The sequence below is a fragment of the Aricia agestis genome, chromosome 18, assembly GCF_905147365.1.
Source record: "Aricia agestis chromosome 18, ilAriAges1.1, whole genome shotgun sequence".
Classification (NCBI taxonomy): Eukaryota; Metazoa; Arthropoda; class Insecta; order Lepidoptera; family Lycaenidae; genus Aricia; species Aricia agestis.
The window spans coordinates 3,681,800-3,706,359 of record NC_056423.1 but is presented as its reverse complement, the minus strand read 5'-3'; the positions used below and the strand labels follow the sequence as shown (position 1 = coordinate 3,706,359).

General features: G+C 35.9%; 1 protein-coding gene across 1 annotated transcript in view; it reads left to right on the top strand.

The window, feature by feature from the left end:
- Positions 1-12,699: 12,699 nt before the first annotated feature.
- Positions 12,700-24,560, top strand: part of LOC121736183 (homeobox protein Nkx-6.2) — a 65,648-nt gene continuing 53,787 nt past the window's right edge. The window contains exon 1 of the mRNA XM_042127270.1: positions 12,700-12,961. Coding sequence (XP_041983204.1) covers positions 12,700-12,961 — 262 coding nt within the window. The remainder of the gene's footprint in view (positions 12,962-24,560) is intronic.

Below are 24,560 nucleotides of genomic sequence, written 5' to 3'. Positions count from 1 at the left end.
CCATCTTCATAATATCTTAACTTATGAAAGGTATTTTCAAACGATAAAAAAAATTGATGACTTTAAATCCTGTCAACAATAATAAAGGGTTGATCGACAGAATAATACAAGTTATAATTAATATTATACTTAATATAGTCCTATTTAATAAAAAAATGACACTAATTTACAATTCATATAATTGCGAAAAAGGTATTTATTAGTTCAATAACAGTTTTCGCAAACACCACTAAGATTAATAATAATTGCCAAATAAAACTGAACACCCCATATCATAGTCCAGGAGCCGGCCCCTTCATTCAAGCATATTTTCATAAATGCAAACATTCAGAAAGAATTTCCTCCGAGCTCATAAATATATCCCACTTTTACTACTTACAGACCATTACGGACAATCCAAAGTGTCCTTTATTCTATCGCGATAAAGTCCAAAATGGCTGAAAAAGTAATTTTAAATTGTCGAAGGAGAGGGGGGAATTAAAGATTAATTCCAGTTTCCAATAAATACAGGAGATTGGAAATGAAGAATCGGAACTTAGTCGGCAGCCATTTTAGGTGTTTTTACGTCGATGATATATCGCTCTGGTACTAATGCTAATTGGAATTTTTCTTTTAATCTAATAACATCATAATTTTCAATTTTGTTTTTCGCCAGTTGTTTTTGCGTTGTGAATTTTCATGTCTTTAGTTGTGTGCTAATTTGTTAAAACGCCTTTCTTGAAATTAAAGGGTAAGTTTTCATTGAATGTACATAGATACTGATAAAGGACGTTTGCTCTTAGACTATATTATGTTTAACAAATTATAAATATTTGTGTTACCACTGTGCTTCAGTGGTTGAGCGTGTGGTGTCTCAAGGCTCAAGTCAGGGGTCGCGGATCCCAGTAATGATTTTGTATTAATATGTTTATGGTATAATAAAAATCTAAATATAATATAGTGTATAAGTATTAAATGTCTGGTTCTTTCAGGTACTGATACATAGATTATTAATACTAGCTATTTGACCGAGCTTTGCTCGGTATTCGATAAAACACGAATAAAATTACATTTTCTAAAAATGATTCCTAGCTAGATCGCCAAAATTCGCATCCGAAGCATCATAATTAAATAACATAAGAATTCAAAACCATACCAGTATTTCAACAATTACTTTCAGATGAAAATTCGTTACTTAACACACTGAACTGCTTGACAAAGTGTGGGTAAAGTCGGGTGGAACTGGTGTAAGGGTAAAGCGATTAGCAATATTGTAACGGAGATGGTAAGAGCCAATCGCACAGAGCTTAGCAGATCGTAGACACGGCAAGTCCCAGTATTATTAATGTGAAAGTTTGTCTGATTCGTCTATGTGTCTTTTACCTTTTCATTCCGAAGCCATGAATTTGCGGGCAACATCTTGTTCTAGATAAGTATATATTAAAAAAAATAGACATATATGCACCTGTAAAATATTATTGCATGCTCGAGAGTCGAGACCAGACGTCCAGATAGCAGATAGCTTGCCTAGGGTGAACGTCCGCTACCACAACTCCGTTGCGACAAACCCGTTTATCGCGTGGGAACCGTTAATTTTTTAGGATAAAAGTATCCTTAGGTATATATTTATTCCTATTATATAAGTAGCTCGTACGGTGAAGGAAAACATCGTGAGGAAACCCGCACATAGTTGGTCCCAGACGTATTGACTAGTTCTTTCCTCTGGACTAGGCCGACTATGATGCGAGAATGCCGTATGCGCTTGGGCAACCATACGGACATTTAAAAATCTTGTCCCAGGCACTACAGTATTTAAAGAGTGGTTATTTCGCTCTGAAAAATACTGTATAAATCATCCATTACGGATGTAAAGGCCTAGTTATATAAGTAGGCATACCAGACTTCAGCAAAATTGGTTCAGGAGTTCAGGCGTGAAGAGGTAACAGACAGACAAATAGACACTCTTTCGCATTTATAATATAACTATTGATACCACAACTCCCTGATGCCGCAGTAATCGTAGCATTATCTAAAATATCACCCGTCTGAATTACAGCGGCGCTTCTACCAAATCCAAACTCTGCACACGAAACAAAAAGCTTTGAATCTTTTTGACCAAATTTCAATTTACGACGCTTTCCGTCGGCGCGGCGCCGCTAGCAGCTCCATCGCTCAACACCCCCCGGCACCCTCAACACCTCCAACACCCCCCGACCGCAGCTAAGTGCGTTTTTAGCGCGTCCGATATATATCCTGATTAGTCTGCGGTCACCATAACTTAGTGTTGCGGGACCATATTTCACCAATTAGCTATCACCGTAACACTTCTGTTGGAGACATTGGTCGACACCAGGGATGATTTTATGCAATTTCGTCTTTCGTTATCGTTTTAGTCAACACTACTCGTCCACTACAACGGTGCACGGGTATCCGTTTATCGCACGCAAACCCTACATTTTTTAACTCAAGTATCATCATACTTTTCAGCAAAATCGGTTTGGCGATTTAGACGTGAAGAGAAGACATACATTCGCATTCATATTATTGGTATTGATAATATCTATATCACGGGGATTTTTAACCGACTTCCGAAAAGGAGGAGGTTATATATTTTTTTGTATTGTATTGTGTACATTACATATAATACATGTATTTAAACATATAATTGAGCTTCCATGTCATTTAGCTTGACTATTGTACAATGGGCATTGTCAAAAAAAAATCACATGTACTTTTTATATTTTTTTTCGTTAAAATAGGGTATTTCAAGAATATAAATTAAATAATTTTAAAATTCACTGGCTAGTTCTTTCTCAATAGATTTTTAAAGTTTCGCTCTGACGTCATCATCGGCGGCCAATTGGCCTCTGCAGTATGTTTTAAATTTCCTTTCAATCTTATTTATAATGGCTGGTTCGTCAAATGCCTCTTCTCATTATGTGAAAGCTGATACGAGAAGCTTACCAAAAGTTCGAAACGTAATGTTGGTCGAATTTATTGCAAATTTAACGCCATTGAAGGTCAAAATAAGGTTAAACATATTTGTTCAAAAATGTATGTAACTAATGGGTATTTTTTTCGTTTATATACAGAAAAAGGATCATTGACCTTATTCCTCGAAATGTTTTTGTAATGAGCAAAATTAAAAAAAAAATGGACAATCCCCATTGACGCCATGTTACAAAAATGGCGTCTTGTGTTAAGTAGGAAATTATCAATGTTATACATAGTTGTATTTAAAACTGAATGACGCTGTGTACTTCGTAACACTTCCTTAGTATATTTTTTTTATGAAATAAGGGGGCAAACGAGCAAACGGGTCACCTGATGGAAAGCAACATCCGTCGCCCATGGACACTCGCAGCATCAGAAGAGCTGCAGGTGTGTTGCCGGCCTTTTAAGAGGGAATAGGGTAGTAGTCGAGGGTAGGGACAGGAAGGCAAGGGAATAGGGGAGGGTAGGGACGGGAATAGGGTAGGGGATTGGGCCTGCGGTAAACTCACTCACTCGGCGAAACACAGTGCAAGCGCTGTTTCACGCCGGTTTTCTGTAAAAACGTAGTATTTCTCCGGTCGAGCCAGCCCATTCGTGCCGAAGCATGGCTCTCCCACGTATATATATATCACGAAAAAGAGGAGGTTATGTTAATTTATGTTTGGCTGTAGATATAATAGATATATATTTGTATTTTTTTTGTTCCCAAATTGTTTTCTTGCCAATTCGTTTATTTAGGACTAATCAGTAATTTAGACATTACGATGAACTGACATTGTTTTTGGCGTGAAATCAGTGCTCAGTTTATCGTCCGACATAATGTTTGGGCGGCAGCTGCGTCGTTAAACAGCTATCTTAAGCTCGTTAGCAGTCATTAGCGGACCGCGGTACAGCGGGACAGCGGGGCTGTGGAGTTGCTGGCGCTAATTACTGGACTCCGGATTACGTCTTGGAGAACTTAGATTGAGATCTTTGAAACTTTGTTCCGGCTATCTAGATTTACAGGGTGTGACACAAAGTGATAAATGAATACTATGTGTCCCATAATAGAGTCCAAATAATGTCAAAGTAGCAGCGCTGAAGGAGCAAAACGTTTTTGTGGTTTGTATGGGAAAATTTAATGACTGAAGCGTTTGCCCATATAAATTACAAAAAAATATATTCATTTGTATATTGTATAAGCTTTTATGGTGGAAATGTATACAGTATAATGTATATGGACGCTGCTAAGTATTTGTGATAACACTGATAACTATCATCCCACAAAAACAATTTCGTATTGAGCTATGATTAATATTGAGGATATAATATTTTTAGGTATATAGCAAGTAAAAACAGTGTGTAGTTTTAGCTGTTTATTGAGGCTATTAATCGTACAGTATACTATTGTCTATTACGTACACGAAAGGAAATTAGTTATGATTTCGGCGGGCGAGTATTTCGCATCAAATTCGCAAACGAACTAAGCGGGCCGGCGCGGCCGCGCAGCGCGTACGGCCTAGCGATAAACACATCTACCTAGGCGTACGCAGCTAGCGAAACCGGTTCGCTATCCACAGCGCGCGGCGCGTGAGCCGTGAAATATTAACAGCTGATAAGTAATAACTAAACGAGCAGACCGCGCACCTGATGCTTGGTCGATAGTTATTAAGATTTTGCTTGTAAATATTTTATTGTTTTAAATATAGTAATAATGTAATATTGTAAATAGCTGTTTGTGTAAATAAAATACGTGTAAATATAAATAGTATATAATGTTAAAATAAAATGTGAATATTTAGATTTAGGAGATCACTACAGGTATATTCCTGATATTTGTGTCTTTACTCTTTTCATCTTAAAAATAAACTTTTGTGACTTGCTGCTTTCTATATTGTTGTGTCATAAGTTATATAAACTTGCATCTGTGAACCCGGATTGATGTCCGTGACGTCACCTGTCGGCCCAGCGGAAGATCAGCGCTGATTGCTTACAGTCAGCATATGCTGAGCTGCGTCGGCTTGTGCTCGAAAACATTTTATGATGTATGTATTATTTATTGTAACTAAACTATGTATGTTTTCCTGCACAAATAAACGTTTTATTTCTTTCTATGAATGCAGTAATGTTCTTTAGATCATTTACAACTAGACTGCATACATAGCTTACTAAAACAATTTTTTTTTGTGGGATAATATATAAATGCGGTATAATATTACAATTTATAACAAGTAAGTTTACAAACAGGAAATAAAATATCTAAAGATCGATATCTTCATAAATTACTTACCACTTTTTGAAATTACTCTGTAGATTATTCGAAAACAACTTCACTCATAAATTAAATCAGCAATATGCAATCCCTAGCTCTCGTAATAATGAGAAAATATAAATAAAAAAGTTGAAACACCTCGTTAAATCGGCTGAACACATTTCGATATTAATCTACCGAGTTGTAACGCTGAAAGTTTTTTAATTCGCCAATACGGTGCTATTTATTGTTTTCATTTTGTTACCTTACCAGGGGTTAGCACCTGGGAGGAAGGGGGGGGGAGGTGTTCACAGGTGAGAGGGGAAAAGAAATAATATCCATCAATAACTTGTCTAGCTTTATTAAAAACAACGTGCTGTTTTGATGTAAAATAAAAAAGTTGTTCAACTTTAATTGAAAGAAAGTATAGTCTTTTAATATAATATGTACTTTTTGTTTTAGTAAGAATTATAAGGGCTTAAGGTGACTCCGTTGTGCCAAAATTCGTTTATCGGGCGGGAACCCTACATTTTTGCGAAATGAAAGTATCTTATGTAGAGTACCCTAGTGATATGATGTTTACTCGTAGTTAAGTAAATGACATCCGTATTTCACTTACGGCCATTCCCAATATTTGATCTATCTCTGGTTTTGCCCTACTAGAGATAGGAATAGCTCACAATTGAAATAAATTATATGTCTCTAATGTCTAATGTGAGCTATTCCTATCTCTAGTAGGGCAAAACCAGAGATAGATCAAATATTGGGAACGGCCGTTAGCGGTTCAGTTGAAAACCGGTGTCATGTGTTTAACATGCATGGCCTTAGCCGAACTGAACCTTTTTTTGGCCACATCTAGGCACAATTCGTTAAATAATTGTACTAGTTTGTCTGCTCTTCTACTGCTTATATTGTAACGAGCTTTTGCCCGCGGCTTCGCTCGCGTTAAGAAGTATTATTATATACAAACTTTCATCCCCTATTTGAACCCCATGAGGTTGGAATTTATCAAAATCCTTTCTTAGCTTATGCCTACGTCATAACATCTACCTGCACGCTAAGTTTCAGCCCGATCCGTCCAGTGGCTTGGGCTGTGCGTTGATAGATCACTATGTCAATCAGTCAGTCAGTCACCTTTGAGTTTTATATATATAGATTGTGTCATGTGTGTACTAATATTACTAATATAATTACTAGTACTCAAACTCAAACTCAAAACTCAAAATTTTTTATTCAGAATAAATTTTTTCAAATATTCTCTGAACGTCGGGGCTACACAGATGCCTACCACCGGTTCGGGAACTAACCCGGCGAGAAGAACCGGCGTAAGAAACTCGCAATATAATTGATTTGATTTAATTTGATTTGATTTGATTTGACTAATAATATTTTGTTTTCTTTCTTTCTTTCTTTATGTGTCCTTTCCTGGGACTCAAAGTATCTCCATACCAAATTTCAGCAAATCAACTCAGCGGCTTGAAGAGGTAAGAGATAGGCAGATCGACACGCTTGTCGCATTTAAAACATTAATATGGATATTCTATCAAAAATTTAATCCCAAAAGATTTCAAAATTATTAAAATAAATACACAATTTGAATCGCAGTTTAAGGGATACTAACCCAATTATGTCAGAATAAATCAACAATCCCTTACTCGTGCCTCGTATTAAACAAACTAAATCTAATGACCGCTTTGCCTTGTCCGGGGATTCCCCTAGGGACTACACCGAGACGAGAAGCGGCGCTGCGCTTTTAAGACAATCAAAATTGAACTTAATTGAATACAGAAGAAGTGACAATATGTTCGTCATCGTATTCGATTTATCTTCTTGTTTAAATTAAAGCACAACTTTAATACGTACAAATGATATAGACAAATTACGTTTGATTTCGATAAAATTCGATACCGAATACATTTTATGGAATAGGGTACATGCAATTTTTTTAACGTTTTAATAGCAAAATTTTCGTAAATATAATATTTACGAAAATTCTGCTTTAAAAAACGTTAAAAAATATAAAAGAAGGGCCACTGCAAGGTTATTATTTTATGAAATATTGTTTTTTTTTTACAAAAATTATGAATTAAAATTTAAAAGTAACTTCAAACGGAACGGACCTCAAAACACCAATCAGCGTTTAGTGACACATGCTATCCCCGCGTTCCATTTAGCGTTAAAAACTATCAAAATGTCTCCATTTAAAGCATTTTGATCGATCGGAACGCGGGGCATGACAACTTTTTTAACGGTACGATCAGGTCAGGTCATTGTCAATAATTGTCAAACAGTTGACTGTAATGACGTCATACAGATTAACAGACTATAGATCCGTTTTGACGCCAAAATTTAAATTAACAATTTTAAACCGCATTTTTTTGCAGTAAATTCCAGTGTTTTAATTTTATTAATAAACATGTGGTCTATTCTACATGGAGTTCTTTAAAATAAACACAAAACTAAAAATATCTAAAATGCTAAAATGTCAAATCCTATACATTTTTGATATCATAATTTGCTGACAAAAATATTTAATGCAATTTGACTTTAAATACTGACTGAAGTATTCAGCATCGTTTCGCGTCTCGGTGTGTAGAACCCTTACTCAAACTCCCCGCTTTTCCTCACTCCCCAGTTCCCCACTGGGGAGGCTCCTCAGCGTGACGCTTATTTAATATTACGCACCATTTAACAATGTTAAATATTATCAAACAGACTCTAATCAAATTAAGTGACCCTTTATAGTGATCCGCTAAGAGCATCATTTTGTTTTGATTAAAAGTTACATTTGGTTTATTAAATCTAATCAGAATATGATTTAATATTATAATGCTGTGCTATCTGGGATCAGTGAGTGGCAAAAAATCACGCATATTTTATTCATTTACAGATATGTCATTATTATATTCAATAACCCATCAATCCCCAAGCGGGAGCCGGCTGCCGCATAACAATAATTGAAAATCTATTGTGTCTGCGATACTCACGATGGAAATGTTAAAAGAATAATGTAAATTAAAATTATATTTTAGTCTATATCTATCTGATAAGAATTGTGTAAAGTATTAAGTAAGCGCTATGAGTAGAGTTCAATTTTAAAACTCTACTTTTGAAAATCTGACTTCTTAGGGTTAATTTATACTAGCGCTGAGTCGAAGCGCATCGAAGCGAATTATTAAAAATGAACATAACAAATTCAACCTTTACTCCAAAGCGTTAACGCACTTTATTACTTTTGAGAATTTAAAAAGGCGCGTGCATCCGCACGAATTCGCGTCGATGCGCCCGACCAACGCTGATTGGTCTCGCAGAAGTAACGTATATGTTAAGGTTAAGGTTGAATTTTCTGCGTTCAGTTATTGGGAATTCGCTTCGCTTCGCTTCGTCTCTGCGCTATTATAAATTGACCCTTAGCTACGCCCGGCCCTTGATACTAGAAAATAAACTTCAAAAACTTCGAGCTACAGCAGAAAACAAATTGAGCTTCGCAAGCGCCATTTCGCTTAGTGGCGCATCATTTCGAATCTCATACATTTTTGATGTCATTACTCATCTTTCGCTGTCAGAATTTAAGTTATCTAAGTACCCACATGCAATTGAAAGATAATGCTGAAATAACAAAAATCTCTTCCAGCAGCTGTACAGCTGTGTAATATGCAGATCATGTGCAACACAAATTGCATACGTAAGTTGCGAAGTTTTCTATCGGCTAGTCACGTCCGTTCGCGCCGGGTGCTGGCTTGCGTCTGACGCAACAAAAACACGTGGAGCGCCGCGCGCGGGGGGGCGGAGCATCCCCGCGAGTCAACCAATCAGCGCACGCTATTATATTCTATCTCGCTCTAGCGTAGCGCTTCTGCTGGCAGTCCATTCCTCGCATTTAGAGTCAATTTTTTGTGTGTCCATACTCCATACTCTATAATTATTATACTGCTCTGCCGTTTGATAGTGTAACTTTAACGCAACGGCTTTTGAAATGGATATTTGGATTAATTTGTTAAAGATGTAGAATTATTCTACTTTATGAAATGTATTTTTATTTGACTGGGTAATATTATGTTCACTTACTTTTAAGTTATACGGACAGTGTTTTTGATAATTCTAATAAATTTCGCTACGACATTAAACTCATTTGTATGAATTTTCAGCATACAAAGTAGTACTAAAATTAAATCAATCTTGACAACACCTTCATCACCGTCATTTAAAAAACCAAAGCAATTATATTCAAACAGAATATTTATTAAGGCATTACGAATATAAAAATTAATTAATTTAGTGGCCGATCCCTTAATCTCATTATACGGTGCCTATTATATTCGAAATTAAAAAAAATAACACCCTGCCGAGCGATTGTAGCACTTAGTGCAACGTAATAAGGTCGATAGTAACCGGGAGTGTGTATTGTAAGGCCGTGTGTATATGATCATAAAGGGGATTTGGTATTGGTGTAAAGGTGAAGCCCTAATTGACGGCGGATGAATGAGCGAGCAGGTGTGGTCGGAGTGACAGCGCACAGTCCGCTTAGCTTATCGCTAATCGCTCATACTCAAAATGAAGAATATTTTTTGTTGCTTATTTCAAGAAAAATTTACAGCTACCCTGCATAATATAAGAGTTAGGTATGGTATAGATTTGTCAAGATAAAGGCAAAAAATTGTTTTGTCGACTTAAGTTTTTTGTCATAATATAATAGAAATGTAGACAACGTAAAGCATCTGGCGAATCATACATTTATTTTTAACCTACTAGTTACGTTAATGGATATAATATAGGATTTTTAACCGACTTCCAAAAAGGAGGAGGTTATAATAATATGTTCGGCTGTGGACAATTTTTTTTGTATATTGCATGTGCAGGATGTGCTATATCTTCTAAAGAATTGTGCGATCTTCGTTTTTGTCAAGGTGGGAAAACTGGTAGTTTCTGTTTAGGTATAAAAGTAAGGTTACATATAGATTTATTTCTAGATAAAATTGATTATGAATAAAATTAGGTATATTCTAAAATAAAACAATTTAATATTAGGTAAAGATGAAATATTTAAAACGATCTACTTAAAAAATCTATTAAATTCAACAAAAAGGCTATATATTTCACCTCGCTGCAACTCGGCCCACCGGTCACATCTCGTCCCATTGTCCCGCGTCCGGCCGTCCCATCCGGTCCGTTGTAATGTTGTCATTAATTACAACAGTTTTGTTGTCGGCAACACCGAGACGACTGTTGAGACTGTTGAAACGAGGAAACGGAGCGGAAGTAATGTGTGATACTCTTTGTAAATTGTAATGTATGCAATATTTATTGCAATAATTGTCGGTTTCAATGCAATGTTTATTGTTACAGCTACTATTGTAGAAGTAGTCGGTTGACTTTTTGAATTGTTAGATTTCTTATGAATTGTAAAAATGTTTATCTGTCTAAAACGGTTTTTTGAAGTCCACTTTAAGATTCAGCAGTAGTCCATACTTTCACTTACTCTTTATTCGCAAAAGTCTTCTTATCTATTTTATATTTTACCTTTATAATATAAAATCACATATATAGGACGAGTTTCTTTATTAGCAAATAACCTAAATTCTTTCTAAAATTTGTCAAAATTTTACAGTCAAATTGGTCTTGTAAAATGGAGATTTAAATAATAATAGTACACAATTTATAATAATTGGGGCGAGGTTTACTATTATAATATTGCTATTATTATTATGATAATTATTGTAATGTGACGTCGAAAGTCAAACAGTTAGTTCAACAATGGTTCAAGTTAGGGTGAGCCCCAGTAGATTTAACTAGCTCTTATTAGTTAATGGTGCAAAAATATTACGACAGTTAACGCTGCTCATAAAATAAATTGTAAGCTTGAGATACCAGGTTCAAAAAGTATAATTGCAATTTGCAATGATAATATGATGAAGGTCCAACACAAATCGTATCAAGTTTTTCTGATTTGCAAATTTTGTCATTTTAGTTTCATCATCATCATCATATCAGCCTATAGTCGTCCACTGCTGGACATAGGCCTCTCTCAATGAACGCCAAGATGACCGATCTCCTGCTACTCCCATCCAACAGGGGCCTGCAACTAAACGGAGATCATCGTCCCACCTAGTTGGAGGTCGACCTAGACCCTGATTTCCCGGCCTTGGTCTCCATTTTAGCTTAGTAAATAATTATGAATAGAAAATGCAAAAAAATATATTTTTTTTTGCTTTCAATAATATTTTTGTTTAACATTACAATAATGATTATTCGATTTACATTTTTTTATTTTCATTTTCATTCGATACTCTACTTCTGGACTAATATGAAAGAATAATATATTTTTTTCAATTATTATATTGTAATATTTGTGGTTTCTCGTTCGCCATCAATCACGCAGTCCTGTATCGTATAAAATCCGTATTTACTGCAGACAAAAAACTATACTCTATATCCGTTTAAAGTCTACACAAATTGTATACTTTTCAAACTTCCATTGTCGACTGCGCCGTTTGGGGTGAGGCTTTTGACTCTAATGGCCGCGGATACAGATTAAAAAACGCTTTACCATTGAGTCCCCATGTGCGGGCATTGTCTGCGGACTATTGTGGTCCTTCGAGCCGGATGCGAGTGTAATTGATCGCGCGATAATATTTTTTAATGTGATATAAACTAATCGGAAAGGGTGGTTGTTAAGTTTATGGTTATAATTACGAATTTGAGACTTGCGGTCTATTATAAATCAGGACTGAAATTAGTTTTCTACTTACCAAAAATTTTAATTTTTAAAAAAGGTTGTAACGATTTCTCGCTATTTTCTTGGTAGAGGTCTAAAGCATTTTGCAGGAAGACATCTTTTGTAGCAATATTGCTTCTCTTTTAAGCTCTACCTTGAACGTACAGGGTATATTATATTATTATTGAAAAGAATCATTAGCAACTATAACACATAACTGTTTGCTTTGTGGAGAGTTATTTTTCCTCCCATATGGTTAGTATATTCAGCCTATTGTGTGAGTAGAGTCACTTATCGACCCCTCAAACTGGGATATCAAAAGTGCGTTTCCTCCGATATAATACGCTGGGTGTTTCTCATGAAGTGGCACATCGTCGCACATCGCCCGTGCGTTTGTCACATAAAGTATCAACTACCCGCAGAACTAAATACGTCCTTCCGGCGGACAATAGCGGGGGGAGGGGGCAGGCGCCGCGCAGGGGGGGACCGCAAAAACTGCACCCGACTTAATTATAAAGAGACAAGAGGAGCCATTAAATAGCGATTCGTTAAATCTACGCTCGCGTGTTAACACCGCACAGCGCCGTCTCGCTCGCACGCGCTACTACCCGAGCGGGACGGCGATAGCGCCTCGCGGCCGCTACGAAGGGGCGGCGACCGGGATATAAGGTTTAGATTGACTGGGCGGTCTCAATTGAGCGGTTTTTTCGGGCGATCATTCGGTGTCCGCTCGCGCTCGGGATGCGTCGTGCTCTACCAGTTAGTGTGGCGATGTTCTAAGATGTCGGAGCTGCGCGGTTCGCCGGACGGGTTCGCGCCGCTGGCCGCGCTGAGCTCGATGTCACAGCCGGCGCCCAACCCGCACGGCATCGACCACATCCTGGCGCGGCCGGCGGTGGGCTCGCCGCTGCTGCCGCCGCGCCTGTCGCTTGCGGCGGCGGCCGCGGGCATGGCCCACTACCTGCAACACAAGCCGCTATACTGGCCCGGCTTTCAGGGCCTCGTCAGCAACCCCATGGCCTGGAGGGAGAGGCTGCAATCGAGTAAGTTGTAGTGCAATATAATTATAATGTTTTATTCAATATACAGGGTGTAACAAAACAAAGTGATAACACTCACGGGTGTGTATGTGTTCCGTGTATAGAGTTCACAATAAATGTAGCAGCGCTGAAAAAGTTCTCTTCTTAATTTTTGTGTGGACAATTTCGTGACGTCTCTAATAGAACCGTAGGCTGGAGCGTTTCTAATAGAAACCTCAAACCTATAAGTCAAAAGTATCTGTTTAGCTTTTACTACAAACTCTGTATAAGAGCTACATACACACCCTAAAGGATTATCGATTTGTTTTGTTCAACCTATTGTTGTGTATGCGCATCGTCAGTGTTACAATTGTCAATTACAATAAATCAGTTCACGCTCGACTCCCGTCTTTCATTGACGTGAAAGTTAAAACGATAGAACATAGCGCTACATAGATTTGTTAAGTTTGCGCTAGAGGCATTACCGACCATTGGGCGATCTCTATTAATAATATTATTAATAGAGATCGCCCAATAGTCGGAATTTGACCTTAAATTTAATTATCTTCTTCTTTTGGCTCCCCGTTTAAAAGTATTGGCTATTTCAGATTTAATAAAAAAACCCGAATGTTTTCTTCAGTTTCGTTGAAAATTTAAGTTCTATGTAGAGTTGGCAGAGTTCCGACGCTAGAATTTTTATTGAGATTTAATTTTTAAGTTGGTTATTGAGATGATAGAGTCTGAAAAAACTGATACACAGTGACTCTATCAGTGTTACTAGTATCTTAAGTTTTGATTATTATATCTACTTATTTAAATGATATGATAATTTGTAATGAAGATTAAAAAAAATTTCATGGCAAAACTTTTTAAATTCTACCTAAATTTAATGTTACGTCTGTAGTTTGTTTTTTTTTATTATTACTAATTTTGCATTAGGTATAGATGTACCTATTTCGACAGCGACTTCGTCGAGTCGTAACTCGATTTTTGTTTAAAGTTAGGTTAGGTTAGGAGTTTATCGGATTTAAATCTCTATTTCATTGGCTCCATGATCATAAATCCTTAGTTTTTACAAACGACAATTGTAAATTAAATATTTTCTTGTTAGTTATATAACAAGAAAATATTTAATTTGCAATTGTCGTTTGTTTTAAGCATTCCGTATTCGGTAAGAAACTAGATTTCTGTGTAATTGAGCTTTTGCGGCTACGAGCTAAGGATAGTTGAGTAATAGTTGCTACGATTTAAAATATATATTATTATAGTAATTGGTCATGCCTATCACTGAAACTGTCTCAAAATAATGGATTAATTATAATTACTTAATATTTAAATCAGGTATTATCAGTTCACATCCATACTAATATTATAAATGCGAAACTGTGTCTGTCTGTCCGTCTGTCTGTCTGTCTGTTACCTCTTCACGCCTAAACCGCTGAACCGATTTTGCTGAAATTTGGCATGGATATACTTTGAGTCCCGGGAAAGGACATAGGATACTTTTTATCCCGCAAATGTACGATCCGCGCGCGATAACCGAAATTTGGCGCAACAGGGTTGCGGACGTCATCTAGTTTTTTATAAAACAATGAAGTTTTATCAGTGGACGGTGACCTACCTGCTCTACAAATTTTATTTCATTTTAATTTCGTTTTGATTAATGATTTTTAATAATGATAAATGAGTCTTTATTAAGCACTAGATAACGCCCGCAACTCCGTTGCGCTAAAACAAGTTTATCGCGCGGGATCCGTACATTTTTTCGGGACAAAAAATATTCTACGTCCTTTCCTGGGACTCAAAGTATGTTCATGCCAAATTTCAGCAAAATCTGTTCGGTGGTTTGGGCGTGGATAGACGGACAGAGAGACACACTATTTCGCATTCTTTATTAACCATTAATTAAGCTGAAATAAAAAAGTAAATATTTTACAACAAGCAGACCTACGTAAGGTATCTGCTTTTTGTATCATTGTTTTAAAATATTTAAATTAAATCAAAAAATTTAGCCAACTATGTTTTTGTTTTGATCTATCGTTACATCACAATATATTTATAGAATAGGTGATTTAATAAATACCTAAGAATATTTTTATAGACCAATTATATGTGGCATTATGTGGCGCAAAATGTAAAGCTTGATTTAATGATCCAAAAATATATTTTTTAATAGGAGTACTCTTAGGTTCATTACAGACTGGTTATATTAAGTATTTTTTAATTAAAGAAATATTAGTCGTATTTAAGTGAAATATAAAAAATGTCGCGTAGGAATAAACGTGTATCTACGAGACAAGCATATTAAGAAAACTATACATTTGAAACAAAATACTGTATAAGAAATATTATGAACGTAAATGAAGTGTATAGATACAAGTTATTTTAATTTGTTTTTACTTAAGTAATTACTTTTTTTTAAGCAGGTAACCAATTCTGAATGTAGTTAAAATATAAAATTGCTGGTAGGTTAGGTTAGCTTAGTACTAGTAGTAGTATTAGACATTAGTATTAGTGCCTATATAATAATAATATGATTATAATATAACTCTCGCTTACTAATTTTACTCGCTTACTAATTTTATCGCTTATAAAGGAATATTAATATGCCAATCGGAAAATTTTCATTGATAGGTGGAAAAACTAGATAATAAAACTAATAAAATCTAAATTTATGCATAAAATACTAAAATGTGACACAACGTACATTTTATACATTTTTGTCGTGGTCACTCTTAAATCGGAATAAGTATTCTTTTATTTACATCCTAATAAAATTTAATCAACAACAAGTATACCAATTCTGTTTTTTTACATTTATCCACACTAATAATATTATAAATGCGAAAGTGTTTGTCTATCTGTGTGTAACCTTTTCACGTCCAAACCACTGAAGCGATTTTATTAAAATTTGGCATAGAGATACTTTGATTCCCGGCAATGGACATAGTATACTTTTTATCCCGGAAAAAAAATTCGCGTTTTGGTTTTCGCATGATAAACTATTTTAGAATTTAGCGTAACGGAGTTGCGGACGTCATTTATTAAAAAAAAAAAAAAAAAAAAAACATTTTTTAAATTTCATTTCAAAACACTTAAGCAGCTTATTATATAATTTAAATAGTGCTCTCGCTTCTTTATCGCTTAGACAATTTTATAATATAAAAGGTAATAAAATAAATGTAACAAATTAAACAAGATGGCGTCGTAAATTATAGTAATTTTTAATGTGTCCCGAGACGTATGTGCTTATCGAGCTATAAACATTATCATTTAACTACTGTGGTTATTTATTGTGCTTTTTATTTTTTTAACCTAACAAATAGTTGATGTTTAAAACAAGATGTTTATTTGTAAGCGAATTTGTTGCAAAGAAATAAGTTTATTGTGGCATTCAAATCATTTTAGCGTACAAAAAGACATACCCGCAATTAAATTATAGTTTGAAATGTGAGAACTGCAGTGCACACACAATCAAAATATCCCAGGAAACACGAAACAAATACTAAGGTGTCACAATAATTGTGATTAGGTATAACTGTCTCGACTCTCCAGGATATCACTGATAAAGAAGATGTAACAATTTTAAGTAAAAAAATATGGTTTAAAATAAAGTCATTGACATAATAAATTAATGACAAAGTCTTTGTACCCTACGCAGGCGATAAATAATAAAATTGGTAGCTTTTGGTAGCATTTGTTGATTCACTTTAAGTTTTAATTAAGTACATTTATGCATGAAAATAATTATTTTCGTATCTTTGATTTTATCGTGTCAGTAAATATTGGCAGCGCATTAAACTCTATCAAATCTCACAACTCGAGTAAGGTAAAAAATAATTTATATGTCCGTTTATATCTTCAAGTAATTTTTTTTAATGTCTCACAGATTATGTAATAATAAACGAATAAGTCAAGAAGTAGAGTTAGAGATTTATTTCAGAATTACTTTATAGAGTTTATTGTGTTTTTCATTTTTAACTGTCGGAGCTTAGTAACTAGAAAACTAGTAGAATAACATGGTTATTTTTAATATTGGTTACGGTTAATTTTAGTATTTAACTAGGCTAGGAAGCTAAAAGATGCAAATATGAAAAGTAACAATATTTCTCTGAAATTCTAAATATTTGTAACTTTTGCAAAATGCTTGCCGACGGAAGACGCAATCGACGGGTCTCGTGAATCCAATTTTGTTTTACGATTTTTTACGTTTTACGGTTTACGCCTTTTATAAAACATGACTAAAGAGAACCCTTCTTCGGAAGTCGGGCAATAAACAGATAAACATAACTACCTGATATTAATACCAGAATAAATCGAGTCATCATTTAGATCCAAACCTAAACGATGGCTGTATAAACGTACAGGTTTTTAGTCCCTATGGATTTATACAGTGAAAGGTCAGCCTTAATATTTCACTTAACGTTTTATTGGTCATAAATTATTTGATGTCAGTAACATATCTAATGGAATGAACCACATAAAGTGGCAATAAGCAGTAGTAAAGATAATACGTGTCCGGGGAAACACGATTATTTATTGCTCATTATAATCTTCAAATAGATAATTTGGTTATAACTCGAGGACCAATGAAAAAAACATTAAGTAGAAAAGTTTCTATAATAAAGACATTTAACCATTATCTACTGTTAGGTATTTTTAGCAACTATGTGTTAAAATAATTTAGTTTTTCGTTAAAATAACTAAGCTATTAGCTGATACTCATAAGCGTAAAACGTATGAAAAATTCTTCCATATAATTAACTTTTCAGTAACGTATGTAGAAACTCTATTCTCAATAAAAATATCATAATAAAGATGAAATAATATCTTCAAACACACAAAGAATCATCTATGTTTTTGATGAAACAAAGTCAGTCATTAATAAACATGAAGAGGAGAAATGGGCCTAATATCGATCCCTGGGGCATCTCCAAGTCTTTATTAGTCCCCGATGAGCTTTTATTACTTTCCCAGTTCTTTTACTCTCGCTACTAACGAAATAACGATAGTCGAACTAATAAATACATTATAGTGATAGCCCAAGCTTGAAGGAATATTTAAATAACAGATGATCAAAGCAATTGAAAGCCTTAGCGAAATCCAAAATCAAGTTATTAGTAGTTATTGTCTACAAGTAATATTGCTCGGTTTGTGGCGGGCCTTATATTGTAATTACCGTGAAGTGAGGAGGTGACACCCCCGGGGCCCGGGGGAAGGGAAGGGAGGGAGCGGAGTGTCAGATAAGAGGAGATTAGGTGATTACGTGCATTACCCGTGTAATATTGTAATATCGGCGCGATAAAGGCAGATTATCTATTAATTAATGGTATAGCCTATATTAACCCAACACTTATGTTTACTCATGATCATCAGACCTGTGCCGTCATTTTTTTTTGTTGGAGTAGGAAAATTTGAGGTATCAGAATTTTTAATTAAACGAGACCGGCAAATTAAAAATGATTAGGACATGTCTTGTTAAATATAACGTGCCTTTTTTTTCTATTTTGTTTGTTTAACAAACTATTTTTTTACGGTTTTCATTTAATACACATGCAAAACGATTATTCACAATACGCCAGAAATCTTTTAAATCTACCTTCTCTAATAAAGTAATAACAATGAAAGTAAAAAGTAAAAGCTCCATCTACCTGGCACCATTTAATTAGTTTTTATGGTCGTGGCACACCGCCGGCGATATAAAGTAATCTGCCGCGGGGATAACGGCTTTATTAATTCTGTTACGATTGTTACTGATAAGGATCGTGATACTAATATTGGTTGTCCGATACGATGTAGGTATTCATAGGAAATGATAATCGTCTTCGTAATTTGGTATCAACTTTTTTGTAGGTTACATTAATAAAATTAATTTACTTAAGTGATTTTGTTTTAGTAATTATTACAGAACTAGATGAGGTCAGCATCTCCTATGCGCCAAAATTTTGCATTTATCGAGCGGGAACGAACGGGTCACGGAAACCGTACATTTTCGGGATGAAAAAGTATCCTATCGTCGTTGCGCCTGCCAAAGTTTTTTGTAAAATTTTCAGGGGTAAACAAAAACTTTTTTCTTTAATGATGGATGATAAATCTTATCACGTATGAACTAAGAGCTTTAATTAATTGATAAATTTATCAATCATTCAATAAGACAGTTTATTGTCTACCCCTGAAAATTTCACTAAAACACATAAAGGATTTGTGAGGCGCAACGACGCTATGTCCTTTGTTTGGGCGTCAAGAGGTTGTTACCTCTTCACACCCATCACAAAGGCACACTTTCGGATCTAAAATATTGAATATTAGTATGGATTCACTATAAGTATTGCTTTTTAAACTCATTACAAAAGGAGCGTTTAAGACTGTCCGTTTTGCTAGTAAGAAAAATTGATAAAAGGTGTGTTAGCACAATAGACAATTTTTTGCACCAACTTACTTTAACTTTAACCATGTGTAAGATTAGCATGTAAGTTTCTTTAAGCGAAATAAAGAGTTGTTTATAACAAAATGTCAAATGTACTGTCGAATCCCTAGTAAAAGTCCATATTGGACGCCATATTTGACGATAACCTTAACATTAACTATTACAACTCCTCTGGTACACCCCACCCTATAGTATCCCGATAATTTATCTCTTACGTATTTGGACACTTCATACGACGTACAGTAATATGACCAATTTTATATTAGAACAAAGCTTCGAAATTAGTCAATGTTATCAAAACATCCTGTGATTATTAAAATATGTCACCCAGTATAACCTATTCACCTACTTACACAACTTACTAATACATATTCTGAATTGAATTTTCAACGACTTCCAACCTTCCAACAGTCCATTTTGCATTACTGTAATTGTTTATCAAAGGGTCCAAGCCCTGGGTCGGTGTAATTAAAAACAACAGCACGTGTGTCCACTGTCTCCCCCCTCCCCCCCCGGCATCACCGCCCGCCCCCCTCACGCAGTCGTAGCGTTTGATGTTTATTAAAATGGTCAAAACCTTTGGCTGCGGGACTGTGAGCCAGTGGCAGATATGCTAAACTGTGTTTTTGTAGCGAAAAAAGGTTAAAAGTTAAATACATATTTTAGTAATTGTCATAATATTGTTACAGTAAAAATTGGTAACCAAACTCTCAAATTTTTACTGTTTTTGACGATATAAGTGTGTTTCTGAAGAATCTTTAGTAATTATAGGTTTTCTGATTTCATAAAAAGTCCATGTGGATTGTTCGGTGCTACTTTTGTTCTTTTGACTTTCATATTTACGCTATGGGGCTGTAGCAAAAGTCCCTTACGTTAAAAACGATGACGAAATTCGTTATCAAAATGTATGGGATTTGACATTAGTCTTCGAAAGCTAAATGTCATTTAGCGATGACTTATGTCAAACCCTATACATTTTAATAACGAATTTCGTCATCGTTTTTAAAGAAAGATACTTTGTCTAAGGGGGTTTTCGTAGACAAAAGAGATAAAACGTACGACTGTCTGTGTATTATGACAATACTAGCTATTTGACCGAGCTTTGCTCGAAGAAATTATAGTACTACAGTAATTCTTAATTCAAAACTAACTAGCGCGAAACACAGTAAACACCGTTTTAATTCAGTGTCGCACACAATAAAAGCGTCGTATATTATAGCGGGCGGTGTGCGGCGCGCGATATTAATTAGCGGTGCGGTCGCGCTCAAATGAAGTGGGACACATTTTTTTAATTGCCCCCCCCGCGTGGGGTCCCCCGTGACCCCCGGTGGGGAAGGGGGGATGGCATATGTCGGCGGTATAAAGTTTTCAGTGCACTCGGAATCCAGATGACCTTTTGGTTAGCTCGTTTAATTGGTTTTGTGTTTGCAAAAATTTTCAACACGCGCCGCGTTTTGTTTGGGTTAGCTGATGAAATTGTGTGCAGTTTTTATATACAAATATGTTGTATTTGTATACGCGTGAGTGTTTTAAGACAATGCAGCGACAATATTATTAAATCTATGAATATTGACTTATTGAGATGATAAATAGATTTGAAGATATTCTGAGAGAGAGAAAAGCAATACCTTTAACCTTATTGCCAACGTTAGTGATGGTGATGAAGCGTTAGTTACTCGTAATACCTTAGACGTGGGAGAGCCATGCTTCGGCACGAATGGGCCGGCTCGACCGGAGAAATACCACGTTCTCACAGAAAACCGGCGTGAAACAGCGATTGCGCTGTGTTTCGCCGAGTGAGTGAGTTTACCTGAGGCCCAATCCCCTACACTATTCCCTTCCTTACTCTCCCCTATTCCCTTCCCTTCCCTTCCCATCCCTACCCTCCCCTATTATCCTATTCCCTCTTAAAAGGCCGGCAACGCACCTGCAGCTCTTTTGATGCTGCGAGCGTCCACGGGCGACGAAAGTTGCTTTCCATCAGGTGACCCGTTTGCTTGTTTGCCCCCTTTTTTCATTAAAAAAAAAACATAACAATACCTCAATTAATTTAATCGCTTCAATTCGATCACAAATCTCATGGTCAAAAATGACCCCAGTCCTCCCCTCATCGTGGGGTGCGCTGTCACCCCGCCTAGGGGAGGGGCTGCAACACCTTGATGTACCTATTGGGGTGAGGGTTCGAATTACCTACACGTATTGGTGAAATAATAATTAATGGGCGAATACTCCAGACATGACAGTTTTAAGGTAAAATATTATAGGATCATGTCGATTAACTGTTGAAACTAAACAGCTCGTAGGTAAAACTGCCTTAACACTCTGGGTTGGGTAAGTAGTTTTTTTTGTAATCCTTAGACAGATTTGTTTCACAAAGACATGAGACAATAAATAATATAATCGGCCAAGTGCGAGTCGGACTCGCGCTCGATGATTCCTTACCGTTATAGAAAAAAAAGGGTTTTTTTATATGGGAGCCCCTCTTAATTATTTATTTTATTTTAATTTTATTATTAAATATTAAATTACGAATATAATTAAATATTTTGTGAAAATTTCACAAAATATTATAACAAATAATAAATAGATAGGCACTTGCAATTTTAACGAGCAAAAAAAGCCAAAAAAATCGCGTTTGTTGCATGGGAGCCCCACCTAAAATATTAACATTATTTTGTTTTCAGTATTTGTTGTTGTAGCGGCAACAGATATACACAATCTGTGAAAATTTCAGAAGTATAGCTATAGCGGTTCTTCAGATACAGCCTGGAGACAGACGGATAGACGGACAGACAGACGGCCAGACAGACAGACAGACGGACGGCCAGACATCGAAGTCTCAGTAATAGGGTCCCGTTTTTAACCTTTGGCTACAGAACCCTAAAAAACGTAATTTGGCCGTGCTATGTTGGGCTGGGCATCGGCTGAGCTGGAGCTGGACAGATCACGACTAACAGTAAGGGAGATCGCAGACGGCACACTTTTTGTGTGCCGCGGCCATGCAGATTCTGTGCGCCGCAGACTCGATCACACAAAAAATGTGCCGTCTGCGATCTCCCAATCTTCATCTAATCCGCCCAAGTCTTCAAATAAGATAGGTCCACCATTTCTTTATAGTACAAAATGTACATAAATTAGTACATAATATCGTGTACACATCATCCATATTAATGTATAAATAAAAAGTATGCGAAAGTGTGTCTGTCTGTCTGGAAACTCTTTTTGTCCAAACTACTGAACCGATAAATAAACAAGCTACAATAATTTATTATTTATTGATTCTTTATGCTCAAAGTTACAAAGACACATATTTTGAATGTTATAATAATGCATCGGCGCAGCTATACTCGATACTACAGTAGGTACATACTGCGTGAAATTTTAATGGTTTTCCCGCAGTAAAATTATTCTATCTTAGTAGTACTTACAATAATAGATTTGTGAAGTTTTTTAAATGCAAATCATAAACAAAATTCTACTGGGTCCTAGCCGCTCGCGCGTATCGGCATAAAGTTGTCATAGGTAGTACGGCATACAAAATATTTTTTATTTTCAAAAAATGACATGCATGATTTGATAGTACACAGGAAAACAACCACTAAAATTTCACGTTGAATAAACTGTTACACATCATAAGGAATAAATCATTATTATGATAGAGATAACAAGTAAAATGGCATACGTTATAAATGTAGTCAGTGTTTGTACTGTCGGCATTCACATTATTAGCTCCGTATCGCGCCATATGCCGCGCCGGGCTTAGGGAGAGAATATTGATAAAATTCATTCTAATAATATTATGATGTATTTTGTTATAAATTAATTTTATAAAGAGGAGAGAGAGATATATAAAGAGAGAGAGACTCCAAAAGTAACGAAGTAATTCGCAAAGAATCATTGAAATTTTTATAGCAAACCAAATCATGTCACGTCAACCAAATCATCCTTATGCTAAGTACTCACATAAGGTTTTGCTCGATAGTTTTACACCAAATCGAGTAATAATTACCGCGTGGACCGCAAAACTTACAGTTCGAAGGCTCGAATCGAGCCAGCTCGAAGGCTCGCATCGAGCCGGCTCGATGGAATTAAATATATCGATTTAGAGTAAAACTATCAAGCAATGCTGAATGTGTGGACGAAAGCCCGAGCCGCGGGTTTTGCTCGACGTTATTGCTCGATCGAGCAAAACCGTATGTGAGTACTTAGCATTAGGAGTACTAACTTTTAAGATGTACTAACCACTTATCATTATTAGGATGATGGCAAAATATACAGTTTCAACGGAATTCTGTTTTTGTGTGACTAAGTACCTATCCAGTAACACTAGTCAGTACTGACTTACAAAACGTTTTTTTTTTCGTACCTCATGAACGTTCTTCTAATAAGCCTTGAAGTAACTTTATATTCAACGTCAAATCAACTAGATATTCATATTCGACACGAAAACGGTGTAATATCGATATCGAGGCAGATCATTACGACGTAGGGCGGGCGCGGGGGCGGGGGCGGGAGCGAGGGCGGGCGGCGCGCAGGTGCGGTATGAATGTTTAACGCCGACTGTGTCTTACAACTGATCAAGTTGGACCACTATCACGATCAACGTTATTCACCTTACCTTTAAATAATAGAGAGGAAATATTGGCTTGTTTCTGTGGTTTAAAGCGAGGTAGTGCTTAAAACCAGTGACTAGATCTAAATAACTGTTGTGGGAACGAAAAATCTCGATATAGAGTCTCGTACATCAGATAAATTTATTAATATTAACAGACTAGATGCTGCGCTACATCGTTTTGGTCGAGCTTGACGACCTCTGTGGTTCAGTGGTGAGCGCGTTCGTATCCCGCCGACGGAACGAAAAGTTTTCAATGTTCCTGGGTCTTGGATGTGTATTAAATATAATAAAAATCTTAAATATATTATGTATATGTTTGATGTATAGTATAAAAGTATTAAATAAATTTCCGTTGTCTGGTACCTGTAACACAAGTCCTTCAGGTACTTACCACGGGGCCAGACTGACGAGGTGTGAAGCGTCCATAGATATTATTATTATTATATTATGTCAAATCCAGACATAATGTCACGATCATTATTGAAGTGTTTAATCATAATCTGAATATACTTCAATAAAGATAAATGCGACAAAAAAGGTATCCCATTAAAGAACATTTTTACAGAAGCCTTAAAGGATTC